General features: G+C 38.4%; 1 protein-coding gene and 1 pseudogene across 1 annotated transcript; both read left to right on the top strand.

Moving 5' to 3' along the window:
- Positions 1–1573: 1573 nt before the first annotated feature.
- On the top strand, positions 1574–3569 carry LOC110870412 (extensin-like). The gene is made up of 2 exons (XM_022119595.1): positions 1574–1591; positions 3126–3569. Exons 1-2 carry the CDS (start codon positions 1574–1576, stop codon positions 3567–3569), a joined length of 462 nt encoding a protein of 153 aa, XP_021975287.1.
- Positions 3570–12928: 9359 nt separating this feature from the next.
- Positions 12929–13917, top strand: LOC118481016 (annotated as a pseudogene).
- The last annotated feature ends 6488 nt before the right edge of the window (positions 13918–20405 follow it).

Below are 20405 nucleotides of genomic sequence, written 5' to 3'. Positions count from 1 at the left end.
TTGGTTGAGATTCTTGGTTGAGGTTTTGAAATAACCAGCCAAAAATCGCTTACCATTGATCTCAGCTGCGAGTTGGTAAGTTTCCTAAATGGTAGTAGGTTTAGCTGCCTGAACAAAGTCAGCTACACAGTCGGGTAGAGCGCGGATGTACTTCTTGATCGTGATATCCGGTGTGGTCACTTGACTGGGACAGATGATACTGAGCTGCTTAAAGCGAGCGGTGAGACCAGCATTGTCACCTCCTTCTTGTTTGATAAGTCAGAATTCATTCTCCAGCTTTTGCACCTCATGAGGAGGACATAAATCCTTCATCATAAGCTCCCTTAGCTCTTCCCATGAAAGGTCGTAAGCTGCATCGTTACCGCGCCTGTTGCGCTCAGCAGTTCACCAGTCCAGAGCCCTGGACTGAAAAACTCTAGTTGCGTTGACAGTACAGAGATTTTCTGGGCATCCGCTTTGCCTGAAGGTGACTTCGATTGCGATAAACCACTGGAACATAGCACCGGGTCCGTCTTCACCAGTAAAGTTAGCAGGACCGCAGGCCTTGAATTGCTTAAAGCTGAAAGGTGCTTTAGGGGAGTCGCTCTTCGATTCAATAGAGGACTTGCTGCTGACATCATTAATCTCACTGACGATCTGTGGTATGACCTTGGCCATTTCCTTGGCCACCATTGAAGCGATGCACTTGTCAGCATGGTTGCGGCGAGCTGCACGTGAAGTATGGGATCCAAATGACGACATTGTCTACAATAGACATCGTCATAGGATTTAGACGAGATTCAATTACATTGGGTTTCATAAAGTTTAGCGTTCGTAAACATCCTTATTAATATCATTAGGTAAAGCATCAGGAACACGTCAGACACGTAGGCACATAGTCACGTAGGCACATAAACCACACAGACACATAATCACATAAGCACGTAAGCACATAAGCACATAGGCACATAAGCACGTATCCACCTATATTTTGCACGTATTCACCTACGTATTTTGAACGTATTCACCTATCTTTCAAGTCGCGAATCACGATCGAGAGTTGCGAGGGCGAGTAGCGTAAGCGAGTAGTATAGCGAGTACCATAAGCGAGGAGCATTGCGTGCGAGAGTTCATAGTTTGAGTTGCGATTAGTTAGCGTCTTAGACTCAATAGCTGTGCGAGTTGTGCGCGTTTTAATAATACGATAAGTGGAAAAGCGAATAAGATCTCTAGAAAACGATTCATATAAACATATAACACACATAAAATCGATAGCATGTAAAATCAGCGATTGCAGGCTTAGAATCGAAATAGATTATCTTGGGTGTTGGACATCGACTGCCCAAAGTGATTCGACTATCCACAACGACCTCGGGTGCACGCTTGGCCTAATAGACTATGCTCTCGCCAAAACATAGCGAACGACGAGCATCTTTTCGGTTAATATGTGAATTGAGCCATTGGGATCCATCGAGACTTTGGTGAGAGTACGGTAAAATCAAAGTAGAGAGGGGAACTAATCATTAAGATGTGAGTTTCACCCCTAACTTAACCATCCTGTTCCTGAAAGTGTGGCAAAAACTACGAGATAGAGATGGAGAGTTTCGTCGAGGTATGGATTTCACTCTTGACTCAACGAAATATTCTCGTGCTGAGAGTAAAAATTTCGCGTAGAGTGAGTGATTTGATCGAGAGTTCTTGGTTTTCACACCTAATCTCGACCAAATCACTCGATTATGTTATGAGAGGGTTTTCGAAAACATGTGTATTGTGTCAGCCTTAGGAAAGGCAACAGTAGTATTTTAGCCTTAGGAAAGGCTGATAGTGTATAGCATGTTCGTGCAGCGCTTAACAACTCGCACAAAGTAACCTTTCCTTTGAGAGTTCGAACATGAGTGCTACCCTTGATACTCTCTGGGTTTGCACGAAGGGGTTTGTTGGTACTTAGACTATAGACTAGGTCAATCCTAAGACATAGAATCCCGGACTAGGTCGAGTCTTCCTAATTCCCTATAGTTATGGCTATGATACCAATCTGTCACACCCCAACCGATGGCGGAATCATCGGGACGTGGCACTGAGCGAAACAGATTATTCATGAGAATCCATAACAACTATTAATGTCATTATATTTAATGTTTCATGTCCCATACCATCAAACATATAAAGCAAAACAGTCGCTACAAATATCAGTCTCATAAACAAAACACTGTTCCGACAAATCAGATTTCTTATTTGGTGGGTTTCTAGACTTCCTACTTGATTCGTCACATCATACATAGCATCCTATCAACCTGTCACATATGTTAAAACAAAGTCACTACATAAAATTTAAAGGGGAGTACACAAGTTTGCATAGTATATAGCAGCGAAAGCGTTTACGCATAACCAGCAGGTAAGACATAGAAATGTGAATCAATAAGCTATCGACAATGACGCATGCAACCGACATGACTGCGAGTAGTAGAATGCGCAACACATTTTCACCACTGTGAACATGTGAAGTAAGGCCCTTAACAACCCCTGAACAAACAGGTGCTGAGTCTAAACTATAGTACTATCGTTGCTAAGTGTCAGACAAACAATCACTGTGTAAACATAACAAGCATTCATCAAGTCATGTATAACATGCGAGAGCGGTTAGCATTTATAAAAAATTTTGAGTATTGTGTGTGTTGTGTGTTGATATAGAATGTATGTAACACCCAAAAGTGCGTTAAGCAAAAAAAGGTTCGAGTATACTCACAATGTGTGTTTAACAAATAAACACAGCCTTGAATTGGATTGAAAGGAGCGAGTTGGAGTTAGCCTGAGCATAGAACAGTAGCGTAAGCGTTGAACGGTGCGTAACAGAGAGTCGAATGGTGAGTTGAACGAACGAATGGCCATTCAAACGGGTGGCCATTCGAATGAGATGTGGGTGTTTGTAAATCATTTTGAAACTTTTGAAATTTTTGTTGTAGTATTTAAACAAGTCATCCGGTCGGATGGTCATCCGGACGGATGGCCATTCGACCGGATGGCTATTCGATCGAGAGTTTAGTTTCAACCTAATGGAATCACCCATTACATAAGTCATTCCATTCCCTCAAATTCATTCCATCCAATCCCCATGTTTTTTTTGTCCATTCCATTCCCTCTCTCAGCCTACGTCACAAATACCGCCCATCACCTCCACTATTAGCCACCACCACCACCTGCCGTCATCACCACCCGCCACCAACCTCCGCCGTCTACCACCACCACCACCGTCCTCCGCCACCCACCGCTACCGCCATCGTAAACCACCGCCACCTCGACCACTATCGCCGCCCTTCGCCGACCACCACCACCATCCTCCGCTACCACCACCTGCTACCGTCAACCACTACCACCCACCGTCGTCGCCACCACCATCAACCACCATCGCTGCCACCTGCCACCGCAGACCACCGCCAACCCCAACCATCGCCGCCACCGTCGCTAGCCGCTACCGATCACCACCACCACCCATCACGGATTTAATTCATTCTTCTTTTCTTACCTACCAAACAACACAAGGTAATGATTTATTCCTTTCCTACATAACCAAACAAGACTACGGAATGTAATGATCCATTTCATTCCTTTGTCCATTCCATTACCTTGTCCATTCCATTCCCTCATCTATTCCATTACGCCATACCAAACAGACCCTTAGTTTTAAAAAACCTCTCACATCTCATTCTCCACTCGTATCTTTATATCATTTTTTTATTATTTCTTTCTCTTTCTTCCAATCACAATTTTAACTATTTTGCATAGACAATAATGTTAATGTGGTCGGTTGATGCCTACAATGACACGACCTTTGGTCACACTTAGACCGAAAAATATATATGTAGGGGTTGGCCTATGGTCACAGTTTTGGGTGTGACCATATGTGATTTTTGGCGCAGTATTTTAACTCGGAATTACTAAATCTATGTTAATTTGGGGAAACTCACTCATATGCAATTACAATCCAAACACCCAAAGACAGAGATAACTTGACATTCTATTACCTCTTCATATAAAGAATGACAGAATACTAGGTTTAAGAAACTAAAAGACTTGCTCCTGTGGTTAAAGTACGACAAGATTACCACACGAAACCTTAATCTACAAACACGTAATCAATCAAAGAAAAATGTGGAACAAGATAAATAAATCAATCACACCATAGCAGTAGCACGCATACACATCAAACACAATAATGATCAGATCATATCCTAAAACATTACGTCAATTAAATAAATCCAAAACCGAATACAAAGGAGTTTACAAAGTATTCCTTAAAAATCTAAGTAGTTTAAAAAGTTTAGCTACTCAAAATCAAGAACGAAATAAGAACACAACCAAACACATGGTTCATCGTAAAAGAAATATAAATACTTCAGCGAATAGCCTGCTATGCTAATTTGAATTAATTGATATGTGTGTCTGATAGCTTAGAGGGTGTTTGGGGTTGAGTTTACAAGGAGATTTTTAGATTATTAAGTTTTGAAATCGTAAATAATCAGTTTTGAGTGTTTGGTTAAAAAAAATTAAAAAATTGATTATTTGCGTTTCGAAAGTTACAAAACGTTGTTTTCCAAAAGCAGCTTCCCCCCTACGGCAACAAAACACAGTTTTCCAAAAATTGATTATTTGCGTTTAGAATAGGATTTTCACTTGTTTATTTTTTTAAATATATATTTGCCAAACACTCAAATAGTTGATTATCTGATTATTGTGATATCAAGCAACATAATCAAATCCAAACACTATCTTTCATCATCACGTTTTGTTACAGTTAATTATCTAATTCTGATTATTCAAAAAGCATAATCTATTTTCAAAACTCAACGCCAAACACTATCTTAATATATTGACGTGCTTGTTTGACTGCTTCATTTTTAAAATCGGACTTCCTTGACGTGTGAGCTTGGCTGGTTTCTTTTTCTTCAAGTCAGTGGTCGTTTCGAATTGTCGTCTCTCTATATTGCCTCCATTTTGGTTTTCTAATGCGGTCTCCCTTCTCCATCGGCTTACTTTTGTTTTATCTTTTATGATGCGTGGCCAAGCCTAACTTTTAGTGTGTTTGGTGTCTCTTTGCTGGTAATTGCAACTAGGGTTGTTAACGAGCCGAGTCGAGCCAAGCCAGACCCAACTCGAGCTCAGTTCGAATTCAAAACAAGCTCGCTCGGCTCAAGCTCGAATTCTAAATCCAGCTGAACTTTTGGGCTCGAGCTCAACTCGATTTAGCTCGACTCGATTTAGCTCGATCTAACAATGAACCATCACGTTTGCTAGCCTAAAAAGCACTCAAATGTTAAACTTTATCTAACCTGGAGTCAATAGTTAGAATGTAATTTAACTAAAGGGCTAAATATGCAACTTATAATTAGGCCAAATGACCAAATATAAAACTACAACTTGTTAGATCCTTGCTTTGGCATCACCTTGGATTTTATAGGGGATGTGCTCTCTCAATGCTATGCGTTCTAGCGATGTGGGAAAAAAATTAAAGCTTGAAAGAATTCAACAAAGAACCATATTTATAGAAACATGTTCTAACTTGGATGGAATAAGCACCATTACTATGAGTCATATTCATATCATTTCAACCATTGGGGTTTAAAATTTGATAAGACGCATTTGTCATTAGCCGACCCTCATGTTAGAATTTATATATAACACCTATATATTTCTAATAGCATGCAAATTGCCTACAGAAGCTATGAAATTAAGATTAAGTTTCATGGCTAGAAGATGCTTACTACTCTATGATTACGGTAATACACTTAAATATTAAAACTAATATTTAAATAAAATACATTTACATATGTCTAATAGCATGCAAATTTCGAGGGGAGCTTTTTCTGAGTGAGCTTCGAGGGAGTCGCAAGCTTTTTAAACACCCCTAATTCCAGCCCACATAATGGCCCAACAAAAGCCCACCATACTTCACCAAATCATGGGATTCTTTCTGACGTTTCCTCCGAAAATCAAATAGTTGATCCATATTATTTTTCTTTTTTTTTCAATCCTTTAATTGTATTCTTTCTAACGTTTCCTCCCAAAATTAAATAGTTGATCCATATTACTTTTCTGTTTTTAATCCTATGCTATTTCATCAACCTACTGCAACTTAATAGAACTAGTTCTATACCCGCCCGGGGGTGTTGGTATCATCGTCATCGGAAACCCAGGACCAGTCGGAACGGATCGAGTTGTGACCGCATATACAATCATTCTCAAACAAACGACAACTATCACAATACTTCATCATGAATCAAACTAACCGATTATTTGCACAATGATAGTAAACTAACCGTATGAAACTGAACGAACTTGAACTATGAATAATCACAAACTTGCAATACACAAACTGAACTTTTATAACGAAATTTTGCAGTACCTGAAATCTGGAATGGAACCGTGCATATATACGAGATGAACCAGTGCGTCTTCAACCGTCATGTCTCTTCACTGAAGAGATACGTTCCTTGCCAAGATAACCGTACATTCGGTTACAAGTATACTCGCACCATTTCATCATTTGCACAGCCCAAACCCAATTTGTTAAACCTAATGGACTTCTAGTGTTTGACCCAATACATAACATATGGCCTCCGGCTCAAAACATAAACATAAAACAAATAAACTTGTTCGACCCATTACGAAACTAAAACAAATAATAAAAACTACTGGCCCGAAACCGAATCGGATGGACTTGATTATCTTGATCTTCATTCACCGCCCTAAGCAAGAACATCCGAGTCTCCAGCCGTGATTACTCCTTGCGATTGTTGGTGACCTCTATCTTGACCACCACTTCATCGTCACTTGATTCTTCGAGCCAACCGTCGTTGTTGCTTGAATTTCCAGCCATGACATTTGCCTTTTTCCCACGCTCTTTCTTCATGTAGTCGAAGTACCATTCGACTAGTTCCAAATAGTAGATGTAGGCAACCTTGACTTCATATGCATCATCCGGTTCATAACCGTATTTGGCCGCAATCACATCCCATAAGTTCTTTTCCATTACTTCCTTGAATCCTCCGTTATGCTTAACAATTCGATGTAACAAAATGAGACTAAGGTCTCGGCCATCAATCAACTCGGGTGGCATTGCCTTTTCACATACGATTCCAAGAAAATCCATAATAAACCAAATCAAGATCTCTTCGAATGGTGCATCGAAAAACCTTTGGTGATTCTTTAATTCTTCATGCAACGTTATGAGATCTCCCGGTTCTACACAACTTTCCATAATCATGTTCCTTTCGATGACGTCTTCCTCGAGTTGTGAGAGAATTAACGCTCGTTCCCGGAGCGTTTCTTTTGATTCACGCGGATTATCCTTTTCACCTTCAATGTAAATTAAAAGTGCCTTCTTTGCTTTCTTGGAATACACAATTTCTTTCTTTCTTGCCCTCGAACTTTCACCGTATGCCTTTTTCTTGTTTCTTTCTTTTTCGAATTCCCTTTCGTAGTAATCTTCCAAACATTCCTTAAATTCCTTCTTTTCTTTCTTGTAACCGTTATCAACACCAAGATTATCATAAAACGTGTTGAGATAATCTTGTTCTAAGTCAACCTCCGACTTATCTTCATAAATGTCGAACCCTTTCGAGCGACTTCCAAACATCTTCTTTAATAGACATGTATCCCCCATTGTAACTGTTTCTATCCCTTGAAACAAAAGTTGTTCTAGACTTAACACGTTCTTGTCTAGACTAGGAGCGTAACTTACACATGGGATCGTTTTGTCTTTGCCATCCACCGGGACTCTAACTTCTCCAATACCATGCACAAACGAGAAATCCTTCCTACTCTCGTTTGTCACTACCCCAAAGTGCCTCTTGAAACATTTGAACACATTCCGGTTTCCCGTCATGTGTGTTTTGTATGTAGGATCAACAACCCATATCGAATCCCATTTACCGCCACAAGTATCCTTAACCACATAATCACTTTCAACCGGTAATGGCGATAAATTAATATACTTACTTGGGCAAATCGAGGCGATATGACCAAATTGCTTGCACTTGAAGCAACGAATTCCCGGTTTCCTTGGCCTTCCCACCGGTGCATTTGCTTTCTTACCGGACTTCTTCACGAACCCCTTTGGAACCATTTTCTTTGGAAACTTCTTTACCGGTAACTTCCCGGTTCGTATGGTTGGCTTCCCCTGCGCGTACTCATCCATCTCTTCCGCCGCCCGGCCACACTTTCCACTACGAACAACATCTTCACCGTAATCGGTTTCAACCGATTTTCCCTTGTCTCCACATACCCGGTTCCCATCATGATCACAACCCTTTCCGGTTCCTGTTAAACCTTTGGCTCTGATACCAATGTTGGTATCATCGTCATCGGAAACCCAGGACCAGTCGGAACGGATCGAGTTGTGACCGCATATACAATCATTCTCAAACAAACGACAACTATCACAATACTTCATCATGAATCAAACTAACCGATTATTTGCAGAATGATAGTAAACTAACCATATGAAACTGAACGAACTTGAACTATGAATAATCACAAACTTGCAATACACAAACTGAACTTTTATAACGAAATTTTGCAGTACATGAAATCTGGAATGGAACCGTGCATATATACGAGATGAACCAGTGCGTCTTCAACCGTCATGTCTCTTCACTAAAGAGATACGTCCCTTGCCAAGATAACCGTACATTCGGTTACAAGTATACTCGCACCGTTTCATCATTTGCACAGCCCAAACCCAATTTGTTAAACCTAATGGACTTCTAGTGTTTGACCCAATACATAACATATGGCCTCCGGCCCAAAACATAAACATAAAACAAATAAACTTGTTCGACCCATTACGAAACTAAAACAAATAATAAAAACTACCTGCCCGAAACCGAATCGGATGGACTTGATGATCTTGATCTTCAGGGGCCGGGTAGTTTAATGTTATAATGTCAAAACAATCTTTCTAGCTTATGTTAAGAATCCCTTGTATAGTCATGTATGTATGGCCTACACATGAATACGCGTCCACCTGTTCAAAATTTTTCTTGCACCTCAAGTCATAATTCCACCTCATAATTCCTTTCTTCTCATATGCCTGTTTACAAAGAAAGTGAAAAGATAGTTGGAATGTAGATGACAGCCATCTACAGCTTTCTATTGTGCAAACACAAAAAAAGGACCAATTAGGGTTGGGTTGGTTAAAACCTAGAAGCTGTTTTACCATTTAAAAAATACAAAACACGTTAAAATTAGGTTGGAAAACAAAAAACCTACTTTTCTCTTTTATAAAAAGGTTTCGGAGAACATGAATTTATTGTTGGAATGTCTGTGTGCTTGTGTTTTGTATTACATATGTTCCCCTATTTATATATTAATTAACTTACTTTTTAGAGGAAATAAAAGAACAGATAATCTGGATGACTGACCGATAGCGTTGTCAGCCAGTTGCAACAAATCGCTCACCAACTTTGGTTCATTGTGTGCCCACAGTAGCGGGTTAAGCTTGTATGAAGCAAGACCAATTAGGATAGCTTACAATATGTGGATGATCACAATAATTTCGTACAACATATAATATTGCAACTCATAAATAATATATAGTAAAAGGTTATTAATACACAACTTTCAGATGATTTATTGGGTAGAATCTATGAGTGACCTGCCATGGGCGTATGGAGAGAATGAAATGTCAGAAAGCAAGCATCAAGGCCTTTCATGGTGGATGAGTGTATCCCATGGGAATCCTGTATATTGGGTGCCTAATAATCACACCACAAAGCTCCATCAAGTCACAGACAAGTACTGAGATTAGAACAAAATTTAAAATCTTCATGATCATACCAACCTACTGATAACCACCTGGATGGTAGCAAGTCGCAACTTCTTAGAATTTTTAACTCAGGGAAACATCACGCAAGATCAAGTATCTGTTAGAGCAAAAAATAAAATTAAATAGAAGAAGGAAATAAACAAAATAACCTACTGTTTAGTTACTGCATACACTGAAACAGACGTAGGTTAAAAAAGAGTTTTTGAACGTGGGTCAAACGGGTTGATCCGGTTTGGATCAATCCATCAACAGTTTATCCACTTTTGAATAACTAATGCATTATACATGAGAACAAAAACCGGTAAATATGGTGTACGTGGGTCGGACCAACGATGCTCGACCAATTTTGAATACCAGGTGAGTCAGCAGAGGGTTCGTAGATTTTGGCATAAATAAGAACCCCGAATAGTGTAGCAACTAAAACTCTTCTCTGTGAACACCACTTGGACCTTTTACTGCACCAGGTCCTTTACCAACACTACCAGATGAGCTAAATGTTGAGTTGAAGGCAGCCGCTGAAGCTCTCTAAGTTGTACCACCACCTTGATTCCTATGGCTCTGTGTTAACACCAAAAGTACAGCTGACAAAATTGGTGGTTCGGGTCAGAAAATGGGCCGCATATGGTTAGATAACGGGTCAAAACAGATTCAGGTACAAAGACGGAACTTTAAAAACTGTCCCATATTGTTGGGTACTGTAGCTTCTGTTGGTATCATCGTCATCGGAAACCCAGGACCATTCGGAACGGATGGTATTGTGACCACACATACAATCGTTTACGAACAACCCACAACAATCACAGTACTTCATGATGAATTGAACGAAAAACAGATTTGTAAATGATAACTAACCGAATTGAACTTTGAATGAAACTAGAACTTGAATATGATAACTTGTAAACACACGTTCGAATACAAACTGACTGACCGAGAACAATGGATGTTGGCAGCGGCTTTATAGGCGATGAACAGGTATGTTCCACAGTCACGTCGTTTCAAATAGGGGATATGACGTTTCATGAATAACCGCTCTTGCGGTTATTTAGTTTGGGGACATACCGGTTCGCAAAGCTTGGCCCAAACCCATTTGTTCTAACCGCTAATACCCTACTGGACATAACAAGCTTGTTCGACCCATTTACATGTGGCCTACGGCCCAAACGAAATAAACATAAACATACTAAAGTTTTGACCCATAATAACTAGACTAAAACAAATAAACATAACCGGGCCGAGAGGCCCATTACTTGTACTCGGATGGACTTGGTTAACGTAACGTTCTTCATTCTCCCCCTTAAGCAAGAACATCCGAGTCCTTCGATCACGATCACTCCTTGCGATTGTTGGTGACCTCGATCTTGACCACCACGTCGTCGTCGCTTGAATCGTCGAGCCAACCGCAATTGTTGCTTGAGCTTTCAGCCATGCCATCTTTCTTTCTTGCACACTCCTTCTTGATGTAGTCAAAATACCATTCAACCAATTCCAAATAATAGATGTAGGCGACCTTCATCTCGTAAGCGTCATCCGCTTCGTATCCATACTTCACCGAAATATCGCCCCACATGTCTTTCTCCATTATCTCTTTGAATCCACCGTTATGCTTCACGATGCGGTGTAGTAGTATGAGACTGAGATCACGTCCATCAATTAACTCTGGCGGCATTGCTTTCTCACAAACAATCCCTAGAAAATCCGTGATGAACCAAACCAAAACTTCCTCGAACGGTGCGTCGAAGAACCTTGGGTGTTTCTTGATTTCCTCGTGTAGTGTGATAAGATCCCCTGGTTCCACGCAGCTTTCCATAATCAACCCTCTTTCAACGACATCCTCCTCGAGTTGAGAGAGAGTTATTGCCCGTTCCCGAAGCGTTTCCCTTGATTGGCGCGGGTTATCTTTCTCGCCTTCAATGTAGATCAATAGTGCCTTTTTCGCTTTCTTGGAGTACACAACTTCTTTCTTCCTTACGTTTGAACGTTCACCGTACACTTTCTTTTTGTTTGTCGACTTCTCGAATTCTCGTTCATAATAATCCCCCAGACACTCTTGGAATTCCTTTTTCTCCTTCTTGTAGCCATTATCAACCCCAAGATTATCGTAGAAAGCATTAAGATAATCTTGTTCCAAATCGACTTCCGACTTGTCTTCGTAGATGTCGAACCCTTTCGACCGACAACCAAACATTTTCTTCAACACACACATTTCACCCATAGTGACCGTCTCAATCCCTTGAAACAAGAGTTGTTCTAGACTTAGAACATTCTTGTCTAGTCTTGGTGCATAACTTACGCACGGGATTGTCTTATCCTTGCCGTCCACCGGCACTCTCACTTCTCCTATTCCATGTACAAACGAAAAGTCTTTCCTACTTTCGTTCGTCACAACCCCGAAGTGTCTCTTAAAACACTTAAACAAATTTCGGTTTCCCGTCATATGCGTTTTAAACGTGGGATCAACAACCCAGATAGAATCCCATTTGCCCCCGCAAGTATCTTTCACAATATAATCACTTTCAATTGGCAACGGTGATAACTTGATATACTTACTAGGGCAAATTGATGCGATGTGGCCGAATTCCTTGCACTTGAAACACCGAACCCCCGGTTTTCTCGGCCTACCCACTGGTGCATTAGATTTCTTCCCGGACTTCTTCACGAAACCCTTTTGAAACACTTTCTTTGGAAACTTTTTCATTGGTGATTTCCCGGTCCGCATGGTTGGCTTCCCCTGCGCGTACTCATCCACTTCCGCCGCCCGGCCGCACTCTCCACTACGAACAAAATCCTCTTCACCATAATCGGTCACCATCGATTTCCCTTTGTTTCCACGAACCCGGTTTTCTTCTTGATCACAATCCCTTCCGCTTCCTGTTAAACCTTTGGCTCTGATACCAATGTTGGTATCATCGTCATCGGAAACCCAGGACCATTCGGAACGGATGGTATTGTGACCACACATACAATCGTTTACGAACAACCCACAACAATCACAGTACTTCATGATGAATTGAACGAAAAACATATTTGTAAATGATAACTAACCGAATTGAACTTTGAATGAAACTAGAACTTGAATATGATAACTTGTAAACACACGTTCGAATACAAACTGACTGACCGAGAACAATGGATGTTGGCAGCGGCTTTATAGGCGATGACCAGGTATGTTCCACAGTCACGTCGTTTCAAATAGGGGATATGACGTTTCATGAATAACCGCTCTTGCGGTTATTTAGTTTGGGGACATACCGGTTCGCAAAGCTTGGCCCAAACCCATTTGTTCTAACCGCTAATACCCTACTGGACATAACAAGCTTGTTCGACCCATTTACATGTGGCCTACGGCCCAAAGAAAGTCATAAGTATTGTTTTCTATGAAGAAGAAGAAGAAGAAGAAGAAGAAGAAGAAGAAGAAGAAGAAGAAGAAGAAGAAGAAGAAGAAGAAGAAGAAGAAGAAGAAGAAGAAGAAGAAGAAGAAGAAGAAGAAGAAGAAGAAGAAGAAGAAGAAGAAGAAGAAGAAGAAGAAGAAGAAGAAGAAGAAGAAGAAGAAGAAGAAGAAGAAGAGAAGAAGAAGAAGAAGAAGAAGAAGAAGAAGAAGAAGAAGAAGAAGAAGAAGAAGAAGAAGAAGAAGAAGAAGAAGAAGAAGAAGAAGAAGAAGAAGAAGAAGAAGAAGAAGAAGAAGAAGAAGAAGAAGAAGAAGAAGAAGAAGAAGAAGAAGAAGAAGAAGAAGAAGAAGAAGAAGAAGAGAAGAAGAAGAAGAAGAAGAAGAAGAAGAAGAAGAAGAAGAAGAAGAAGAAGAAGAAGAAGAAGAAGAAGAAGAAGAAGAAGAAGAAGAAGAAGAAGAAGAAGAAGAAGAAGAAGAAGAAGAAGAAGAAGAAGAAGAAGAAGAAGAAGAAGAAGAAGAAGAAGAAGAAGAAGAAGAAGAAGAAGAAGAAGAAGAAGAAGAAGAAGAAGAAGAAGAAGAAGAAGAAGAAGAAGAAGAAGAAGAAGAAGAAGAAGAAGAAGAAGAAGAAGAAGAAGAAGAAGAAGAAGAAGAAGAAGAAGAAGAAGAAGAAGAAGAAGAAGAAGAAGAAGAAGAAGAAGAAGAAGAAGAAGAAGATTTATTCAAATTGTGAATTGATGTAAATTGACGAGGAAAATCTAGAATATAGTTATGATACCTTAGAATCCAAATAAACGGCGACCTGCCATGGCGAGGATGATGGTTCAACAACCATGATTGTGCTTCACTCCGGTTGGTGATCGCCGGCATCATCATCCACATATCTGCAGGTAGCGGAGAAGAAATGGGGATTTCTAGGATGTGAACTGCTGCGTATTGATGTAATCTGCTCCATGATTTACGCCAGACATGAAACTGCTGAACCTGAAAAAAAAAAAAAAAAAAAAAAAAAAAAAAAAAATGCCCCTCTTTACAACTGCTGCTTCTAGAAGAAAACACTGAATTTAAACGGTTCAGATTAAAAGTTGGGGACTTTTAATGGACAGGATTAAGTAAAAACAGTTGAGATTAAGAGGAACATTAATATATATAATTTGCTTAAGTCATCAATTCATTGGGTCAATTTTAATGATGAGGGAAACTTGGACACGACTAAACACGAAGAACTCTCAGATGTGAGAAGGTATATACTTAGGCAAGGAATCCTACTAGTAAACTCACAACTCTCGGAATTGAATAACTGAATGCCTACCGGAATCTAAGAGTACGACTGGCTCGGGGAAACACTAAGGTATGCTAAATCTCCTCCCGGTCTCACTAACACAACTCAACGAACCTAAAGGACATGTAAAGATCACTGGTATGTGGTTTAGTTCTCTCCCCAATCTCCAACTAAGAATGCTAAGGTACTCAAAGACTAGATCGCCTCCCGGCCGGTCTCACAACTCACAATACACTAATGAGGCAAAGAAATAATCTAACTACACTGGTTATAACCCGGAATTAATAAAATCTATGTTAGTTTGGGAAACTCACTCCAGTGCAATTTCTATCCAAAGACTCAAAGACAAAGATAACACGACACTCGATTTACCTCTCAGTATCAAGAATAACAGAATACTAGGTTTAACTAACTCAAAGACTTATTCCTACGGTTAATAAGTCTAGATTAACCACAAGACAATCACCAACACTAAGTGAAAATCACACCAAACCCTAACCGATAAATATGTAATCAATCAATCAGAGAAACATGCGACACAAGATGAGTTAATCAATCATACCATAGCACGCGTACACATCAAAACCAACAATAATCAGATCTTTTACCAAAACATTACGTCAATTAAATAAATCCAAACCCGAAAGTAAACAAGTTTACAAAGTATCTATTAAAAGCATAAGTAGTTTGAAAAGTTTAGCTACTCATAATCAAGAACCAGACAAGAACAAACAAACTCATGGTTCATCGTAAAAGAAATATAAATACTTCAGCTACTAGACTATTTATTTAAATTAATTGTCTGTTCCGAATTCTCGTCCCTCCATATTGCCTCCCTTTTCGTTTTCTAATGCATCTGATCTCCCTTCCACCACCGGCTTACTTTTGTTTATCTTTTGTGATGCGTGGCCAAGCGTAACTTTAGTGCATGTGGTGTCTCTTTGCTGCTCGTTGCATACTTCACCAAATCATAGTATTCTCTCTGTCTGTCTTTCTGGCATATTATTTTTTCTTTTTCGTTTTTTTATCCTGTGCTATTTCATCAACCTACTCCAACAAATATCCAGCTCCAAATGATTTTTAATAGAATTTGCTGAAGTCATTGTCTCATCGATTAATTGGCTCAATTTTTATACTAATGCACCATTTCATCTTTATTTCTTTTCAAACGTATAAGTCCATAGCCCACATGATTTAATCAATATATTCACCAATTTTCTTGTATGCAGTTCATAGCCTTTGTTCCTTTCCTGTTAAATATATCATAGAAATAAATCTTACTTCTTTAATATATTAACTGCATTAGTAATTACATTGATTGTTTTATGGATGTGTAAATGTGTTTGTCCGTAGCTTTCCTCAAAACCATATAATCATTACTTGCCATGAGTAATTGTAATTTTCTAAACTTTTAAGCTTTTCATATTTGCACTTTGTTTAATATATAAATTAATTGTTTTTGCTCGTTTTCATTTAAGACCATTAAACTTTCATATATATATTATAATGCATATTAGACGGACAAGATGATGCATATTAGACGGACAAGATGATCATTTCACACATTTCTCAACATGTACAAGTCCTTAAAGCTTTATGTACAGTCATTTAAAGCTTTATGTATCTCGAGGACTAGATTTCTTTTAAGGGGTTGATGATGTAAGATTCCGGATATTTTTATCAAACAATGAAGCGACACGTGTCCAACCTCTCCATTTAATTCTGATTTGTGAAAGGAGGGGGACCAAAATTTGTCAAAAAGGGTGATGAAACAAAGTCGAGGGACTGAAGTTGTAAAAAATGCAACAAAATATATTTCTGGAGGTCCCTTACGGATGGCAAGGGGTAACCCCTTACGGACCGTGAGGCATCACCTCTTACGGTCCGTAAGAGGTGCAGAGACAGCAAAGTAGTAGCTGGCAACTGCAGCTTGCTTCCTTGCCACCTAAATCCGTTATATGCCACCATTTTTCCTCGTATGAGGTGCCACTAATCCTATTCTTAACACCCCTCATAACACTTCTCATGTTCTAATCACTTCAAGATTAGTACAACTAGCCTCCTTTGTTGAACATTTTAGTTACAACTTCACATTCTACTCTAAATCTTTCTCATAAAGCTTCTCTGGACTCAGGAACTGCCTTCTAAGAGTTCTTAGGAGTCAACCAAGTCTAGTAAGTCCCTCCTCTTTAGTCAATTTTAATTATATAGCTAGTCATCAACTAAAAGTCAAACAGTTTGACTTTCAGTTCTGACCAATTTAAGTCAATGTTTAAATTGAACTATCTTAAGTGATCGTAATAATGAGTGTATGAGTCCCCTGCAACTATACCCTCCAACAATCACGTTAAGTAGGCAAAATGACGAGTCAAGCATGTTATAAATAAAAGCCAAAACTCAAATTTATGCATTTTGCGATAATTGAACTTCTAAGTATCTAAACCGCATGTTTTGACATTATTATAGTCATACTGAGTTTAGCACTCATTCTTATATCAAAAGTCAAGCAATTGACTTTTATTTTGTTTTTCGATTCTGACCCGTTTGGTCTACTTTGAAACCTAATCAACGCATGTTATGTGACGATGATATTATAGAAAATAACCCTCTAAGGTTATACCTTTTGGTCATACCATTTCAAGGGTCAATTGACGAGTTAACTATATATACTTTTAAAAATGTCAAAAATGCCCTTATGGCATAAAAATGGTTTTAAAACCTAAGAGGCATATAATCTGACCTCAAAACTGATCATACATTATCTTAAAATGTGTTTTCACAAAACGGACTCGTCGTAGGCCTATTCGACCACCCGATGTCGTATTTACACGTACGATAAGTTTAAATAATATAAAATATATAAACTAGTCGTTGGGTCAAAACCTTTCAAAACCAATTCAAATCAGAATTTTTGGTTAACAGACCAATATCACACACGAGGCCTTGCACTCGGACGGGTATGAAACACGTTCTATCAGGTCAACACTTAATCTAGCGAAAGCGAATAAAAATTCTAAGTAACGTTACAAGTCAAAAAACTTACCAATGACTCATGAACATTCTAATGGATAATAAATTTGTTTTATTTTAGACTATAGAGCCCTCCAAATAATCGTGCCTAGGATATACAACTTGATTTATGGGTTTGCTTCAAAGAAGTAAACTTAGGAATTTACTACTCAGCAAAGGTAAATACTCTTAGCCTTTTTTATTGAAAAACTTGGCATATGGCGTTAGCCACTTGGAGGTATTATATAAATTGGCAAATGCTTTCATAAATGTAAGAACCCGGTTAATCTGTATTGCTTGAATAATATTAAACATTTGGGAATTAATGGTACCGTGTCCGGACGCACCGAATCATCAATTATGAATGGCCATATAAAATTTGCACATGGTAGTAGGCATACACCCTGAAGACGTTATATTAAAGATGGTGTGTACCATGCCGGCATAGATTTTTGATCCGCGAATGTATTGACAAGCATGTAAAACAGGTGACAAGAAATCTATCCTAAGGAATATTAAATGATTACCTACAGGTTATCATAATATATAAAATGATTTTCAAAACGAGTTGGTTAATTGTATTTACCTGTAAAAACTGATGTACTTTTAAAAGATTAAACTGCAAGTAATGAACTTTGATTATAGGCTGGAAACGATTCGGTCAAGAAAAAGTCTTGGAATTTGCGACTTCACTACTTAAAGGCATGTGACGTCCTAAGCTCATTTTATTCTGATCATACCTTGTGGCAATTGTATCAAACAACTTATTATAAATTTTATTTAGTATATTTCAATCTTTTATGCATAATACTTTATTACCCAATCTTTCGCTAACAATCGTGAAACTGTTATCAATCGTTACATATAAATTCTCTGATCGGGCCCGCCGAAAATCGGGATATGACATATGTTATATGTATAACTAGTATTAACCCCCCCCCCCCCGCGCGTTGCGATGAGGGCGTAAAACCGTGACAAATTACAACAATGCCAACGACCACCAACACTGAAGTTGCGGCATGTTAATGTGAAGAAATTAGACCGCAACGTAAAACATTGAAAATGATAACTAAGTCAATTTAGGATATGCGTGTCAAGATGAACTTGTCAAATGTGAAGAATGGGCGACGTAAAAATGTTGAACCACACCAGCACGTTGGATGGTATTTAATGGGCGACGTCAAATGTGAAGAATGGTATTTAATGGATAGAACTTTTTTTATTTCTTTTTTGCCGTAAGTTTTCAATATATATCTATCTATACTTTCTATAAAAGAAGAAATCCCAATGATATAAGAAAAGCTGATGTGTCAGCAGGAGAGGCTGTCTAACAATGATTTTCTTATGTCATTATTCACTACTAGAAAATACACATTTCTTAACGCACATTGTGCGTCATAAAACGGTAATTATGACACGCAAAAGCGTGTCGTTGATTGAGGAGTCATAAAATTAACATGACATGCATTTGTGTGTCATGTTTTTATAACACACATTTATGACATACATTTAATGACACGCATTCATGACACTCATTTTATGACTCCTTTTAATGACAGACATTCATGACACTCATTTTATGACACTTTTTAATGACACACGTTCATGACAAGCATTTATGACACATATGTATGACATTCATTTACGCGTATCATGCTTTTTATTTGTTCAAATTTGTTTTTATAGAATTACTAATTTGCCCTGGATACATATATAATAACAAAAACAATAGATCTTTTTTATAAAACAAATACACATACACACACACACATATATATATATATATACTAGACGTTTACCCGCGCGATGCGGCGGGAAACATATCATTTAGGTTGGTGAGTTTAGGGCTATGTACGGGGAGATTCAGTTTTGAGCCATAACCAAAACCAAATTCGTGATGCAATGGAAAACACAACACTTGTTAGTAATTCTAAGGGTGTGCATGAGAAGGTTTAGTTCAGTTGGGTCATAACTAAAATCTAAATTTTCGATAAAGATATTGTGTTTATGGTCATTGATTATGTATGGGTTGCTATTTTCATATCATATAAAAATTAAAATAAATTACTATAATAAGTTGACCGGTCATGGCTTATTAAAAATAGAAATTAAATGTAAAGTTAAAATATATTGTGTTTATGGTATGGAATTATTACTTTACAAAATTCGTAAGATGTTGTGAGTGTTTTATTAATGTGAAGGCTTGTGAAAATTTCGAAGTTAAATAGGCTTCGGTAGCCTAAACATCCTATGTAAGTGTTTTTTTTCGTTGCAATGTGCGTGTATCGTTTAATTACTATGCTTCGTCATTTAACCTCCCGTTCCCGCCGCATCGCGGCGGGGGCTCCACCCTAGTTGAATATAACAATGCATCCCAATTTCAATTGTTGAACTTCATTTCTATTTCTGACTTGAAAAGAGACAAGTACAATAACAACCATCATAAAATCAATTTTAATATCAAGGAAAAGACAAACATCTCATATAAATAATGGTGATCTCATATAAATAATGGTGAACTAAACAAACAATGTATTAAAATTTAGTTACCCCGTTTAGTAATCTTAAACATGATCATTATGGTAAGTACACCAACAACAATAACTAAGAAAAACACATATGAAATGTTACTTTAAACACAGGATCATTATGGGTATGATATAGTTAGCACCAAGTAACTTGTCCATCATACCTGTAACCCAAAATCTATGTTTGCACTCTTTTTTACGTTATATTTCTGTCTCTTACATTGGCCTGTATTTTTCTCGAATAGCATTCATATACCAATACCCAAAAGATAACACGAGTGTAAGGTAAGTAAACATGAGTCAAGGGGGTAAAGTAATAAATGAAGTAAATGAGGTAGCTTTAACGACACCTTAAGATTAATGTCTTCTGATCTATACCTAATAGATAACTTATTACGTCAC

The sequence above is a fragment of the Helianthus annuus genome, chromosome 8, assembly GCF_002127325.2.
Source record: "Helianthus annuus cultivar XRQ/B chromosome 8, HanXRQr2.0-SUNRISE, whole genome shotgun sequence".
Lineage (NCBI taxonomy): Eukaryota > Viridiplantae > Streptophyta > Magnoliopsida > Asterales > Asteraceae > Helianthus > Helianthus annuus.
The sequence above is the reverse complement of the archived record's forward strand: the minus strand, read 5'-3'. Positions and strand labels throughout refer to the sequence as shown.